Source organism: Lycium ferocissimum, chromosome 6 (assembly GCF_029784015.1).
Source record: "Lycium ferocissimum isolate CSIRO_LF1 chromosome 6, AGI_CSIRO_Lferr_CH_V1, whole genome shotgun sequence".
NCBI classification, from domain to species: domain Eukaryota; kingdom Viridiplantae; phylum Streptophyta; class Magnoliopsida; order Solanales; family Solanaceae; genus Lycium; species Lycium ferocissimum.
Window position 1 is genome coordinate 26,869,860 of NC_081347.1, and position 4,037 is coordinate 26,873,896.

The following is a 4,037-nucleotide window of genomic DNA, read 5'->3' on the forward strand; positions in this document are numbered from 1 at the left end:
AAGAAACTGTCATTCAGAATTAATAGTTTGACCTTTGATCAATTATGAGAAAAAGTACAAAACAACCATAAACAAGTGTATGTTTTTCGTAAATAAATCACTGAGAACACATTCCTTGCCATGTTTTAATGTCGATTCCATTCTAAATAACTCCAAAAACTTTACAAGTCATTAGGTACAAATCCATAGCTGGTTCTGATCCCATTTCCCAAGACTTCACGAACTCTCAATTTTATTAATTAATTAACTATTAATCCCCCTCCATTAGTGTCTAATCATTACATTCTTACTAAATGAAAGATAAGAAAAAAATAACATGCATACAGATAGATATGGGTCCCATTTTTAGTTATTCATAATAACTAACTGATTAGTACTTTTCAATGTCTTATCAAATAGTATAAGTTATTTTGATAGCTTGCATACAAGTTTGTTCCCAAGAACCAAAAAGAATGTTGCAAAACTGACCTGAGAGGAACCAAAGAGAGAAAATAGAAAAGATCAAACCATGAAAAGTATTCATCTTTTTTGCTTGTTGTTTTTCTTGTTTGTTTCATCAAATGGGGATGAAGTTTCTACATTGTTAGCTATAAAGTCCAGTCTTGTTGATCCAATGGATCACCTCAAAGATTGGAATGGAAGCTCATCAAGTTTTCTTGATCATTGTAAATGGAGTGGTGTCTTTTGCAACTCCAAAAGCTATATAGAGAAACTTGACTTGTCAAACATGAATCTCAGTGGCATTGTTTCAGATCAAATTCAAAGGCTGCAAAGTCTATCTTCACTCAATCTTTGCTGCAATGATTTCTCCACTTCATTGCCAAAGTCATTAGCCAATCTCACTTCTTTAAAGAGCATTGATGTGAGCCAAAACAACTTTGTTGGCAAGTTTCCTGCTGGTCTTGGAATGGCTATTGGCTTGAGATATCTCAATGCTTCTGGCAATAACTTTGGGGGGTTTCTCCCTGAGGATCTTGGAAATGCCACGTTGCTCGAAGTCATGGATTTTCGAGGGAGTTTTTTCGAAGGTTCAATACCTGTATCTTTCAAGAATCTGCAGAATTTGAAGTTTTTTGGCCTATCTGGGAATAATCTTTCCGGAGAGATCCCTCGGGAGCTTGGTGAGTTGAATGCTGTGGAGACTGTAATTCTTGGATACAATCAGTTTGAAGGTTCTATTCCAGCTGAGTTTGGTAACTTAAGTAACCTTCAGTATCTTGACTTGGCTGTTGGCACTTTAAGTGGTCAAATTCCAGCTGAATTAGGTAAGCTGAAGAACCTGACCACAGTTTACTTGTATCAAAACAGTTTTGAAGGGAAGATTCCAGCTGAAATTGGAAATATCACATCTTTAGTTTACTTGGATCTTTCTGACAACAACATTTCTGGGGAGATTCCAAATGAGTTAGTAGATTTGAAGAATTTGCAGCTGCTAAATCTCATGTGCAATAACTTAACTGGTCCTATTCCAACCAAGCTTGGTGAGTTAGAAAATCTTGAGATACTTGAACTATGGCAAAATTCTTTAAATGGAACTTTGCCAGTGAATCTTGGAAAAAAATCTCCCTTGCAATGGTTAGATGTTTCTTCGAATTCCCTGACAGGTGAGATCCCTCCTGGCTTGTGTGATTCTGGCAATTTAACAAAGCTCATTCTCTTTAACAATTCCTTCTCTGGACCAATCCCATTAGGCCTCTCTAATTGTTCTTCACTCGTCCGAGTTAGAATCCAAAATAATCTTCTTTCGGGCATAATTCCGATTGGCTTTGGAACACTTCCTATCCTCCAAAGATTGGAATTGGCTAAAAACAATCTCACTGGTGAAATTCCTGTGGATTTCACTCTGTCTACTAGTCTTTCTTTTATCGATGTCTCCTCAAACCACCTTGAATCATCTTTGCCTTCTAGCATTTTGTCCATTCCTAGCCTGCAAACCTTTATAGTCTCCAATAATAATCTTAAAGGAAACATTCCTGACCAATTCCAAGATTGTCCTTCCCTTTCTTTGCTTGATCTTTCAAGCAACCATTTCTCAGGGAAAATTCCTCAGAGTATTGCTTCATGTGAAAAGCTGGTGAATCTTAATCTAAGAAACAACCAATTCAGTGGTGAAATCCCAACTCACATTGCCACATTGCCAACTTTATCTATTCTTGATTTATCAAACAACTCCTTAGTTGGAAAAATACCAATGGACTTTGGTAGCTCTCCAGCTCTAGAAATGCTTAATCTGTCCTACAACAAGCTTGAGGGTCCAGTTCCAAGAAATGGGATACTCATGACCATTAATCCGAATGATCTGATAGGAAATGCTGGTCTTTGTGGTGGCATACTTCCACCGTGTTCTCAAAGTCGTCTCACTGTCACGGCTTCAAAGACTCATCATGTCAATCACATAATCATGGGATTCATTGTTGGAATCTCGGTTATCTTAGCTGTTGGAATCATGGTTCTAGCAGGGAGATTGATGTACAACAGATGGTACTTGTGCAACAGCTTTTTCAAAGATTTTGGGTTCAACAAGAACAACTCAGAATGGCCTTGGAGGCTTGTAGCATTCCAGAGGCTTAACTTCACAAGTACTGATATTCTGGCTTGCCTAAAAGAGTCAAATGTGGTAGGCATTGGTGGCAATGGCATTGTCTACAAGGCTGAGACTCAGAGGCCGCATTCTGTTGTAGCAGTTAAAAAGTTATGGAGATCATCAGATGGAGACATAGAAGCAGGAGATGATCTCTTTGCAGAGGTAGATCTTTTAGGGAAGCTTCGCCACAGGAACATTGTTAGGCTATTAGGCTATCTTCACAATGAGACTGATGTCATGATGTTATCTGAATACATGCCTAATGGAAATCTTGGAGCTGCTTTGCATGGAAAAGAAGCCGGAACAATGCTCGTAGATTGGTTGTCGAGATACAATGTTGCCCTCGGTGTTGCTCATGGACTCGCGTATCTTCACCATGATTGCCATCCACCAGTCATACATCGCGATGTCAAGTCAAGCAACATTCTCCTAGATTCAGATTTTGAGGCAAGAATTGCAGATTTTGGCTTGGCAAGGATGATGCTTCACAAGAATGAGACTGTTTCTATGGTGGCAGGATCATATGGCTATATAGCACCAGGTAGATTTAATTTTCCGATGATACCACTAACAAGAAAATTCATTTCACTTCATATCGTCTCATTTTCCTTTTTCTGTTGTTTTGGCAGAATACGGATACACATTGAAGGTTGATGAGAAGAGCGACATATACAGCTATGGGGTGGTGCTTTTGGAGCTTGTGACTGGAAAAATGCCATTAGACAGTTCGTTCGGAGATCAATCGATTGACATTGTAGAATGGGTTAGAAGGAAAGTAAACAACAAGGCATCAGAAGAAGCATTAGATGCTGATGTAGCTGGCCAATGTAAACATGTACATGAAGAGATGCTTCTTGTCCTAAAGATTGCACTTCTTTGCACTGCTAAGCTTCCCAAAGAAAGGCCATCAATGAGAGACATTATAACAATGCTTGGAGAGGCAAAACCAAGAAGGAAAAGCATTTGCCAGAGTTGGGGTTATAATAGTACTAGTACTGCTAACAAAGACAAGTTAATCTTTGCACATTCACCAGTTGTAGGCCTTCTATAAGTACCAAAATCGTTCTTTTTTTCTTAATCTCTTTTTCCTCTTGAAGGGGAACCTTGAATCAACAGTAAAGTTATCATATAGGTCAGGGGTTCGAGCCGTGAAAGTAGCTACTAATGCTTGCATTACGGTAGACCGTCTACATCACTGCCAGAGCGGGATGCTTTGTGCAGTGGACTGCCCCTTCACTTCAATATCTAGTACTAGTATATCTTCATTTGCAAGAGTTCAAATGTATAAGAGTTTTTTTCCTTCCTTTTCCTTCTTTAGATTCTGTAATTGATAATAGAGAAGAGGAAATTGTTTAGTTTGTTTCTACTAAATGAGGGAAATACCTATGGAAGCTGATCTTGCATATCCTTGAGATTTGTATGAATACAACCTAATATGTTCTTCTAGCCTAGT

General features: G+C 38.5%; 1 protein-coding gene across 1 annotated transcript; it reads left to right on the forward strand.

Annotated features, from left to right (window-relative positions):
* The first annotated feature begins 412 nt into the window (after positions 1-412).
* LOC132059589 (leucine-rich repeat receptor-like protein kinase PXL1) lies at positions 413-4,037 on the forward strand. Its single transcript, XM_059452234.1, has 2 exons — positions 413-3,125; positions 3,214-4,037. Exons 1-2 carry the CDS (start codon positions 509-511, stop codon positions 3,633-3,635), a joined length of 3,039 nt encoding a protein of 1,012 aa, XP_059308217.1. The 5' UTR covers positions 413-508; the 3' UTR covers positions 3,636-4,037.

Excerpts from the sequence above, each read along its gene's own strand:
- LOC132059589 (XM_059452234.1), top strand. The coding sequence starts at position 509 with ATGAAAAGTATTCATCTTTTTTGCTTGTTGTTTTTCTTGTTTGTTTCA. Across the intron at positions 3,126-3,213 it reads ATATGGCTATATAGCACCAG|AATACGGATACACATTGAAG; the intron begins GTAGATTTAATT and ends TTGTTTTGGCAG.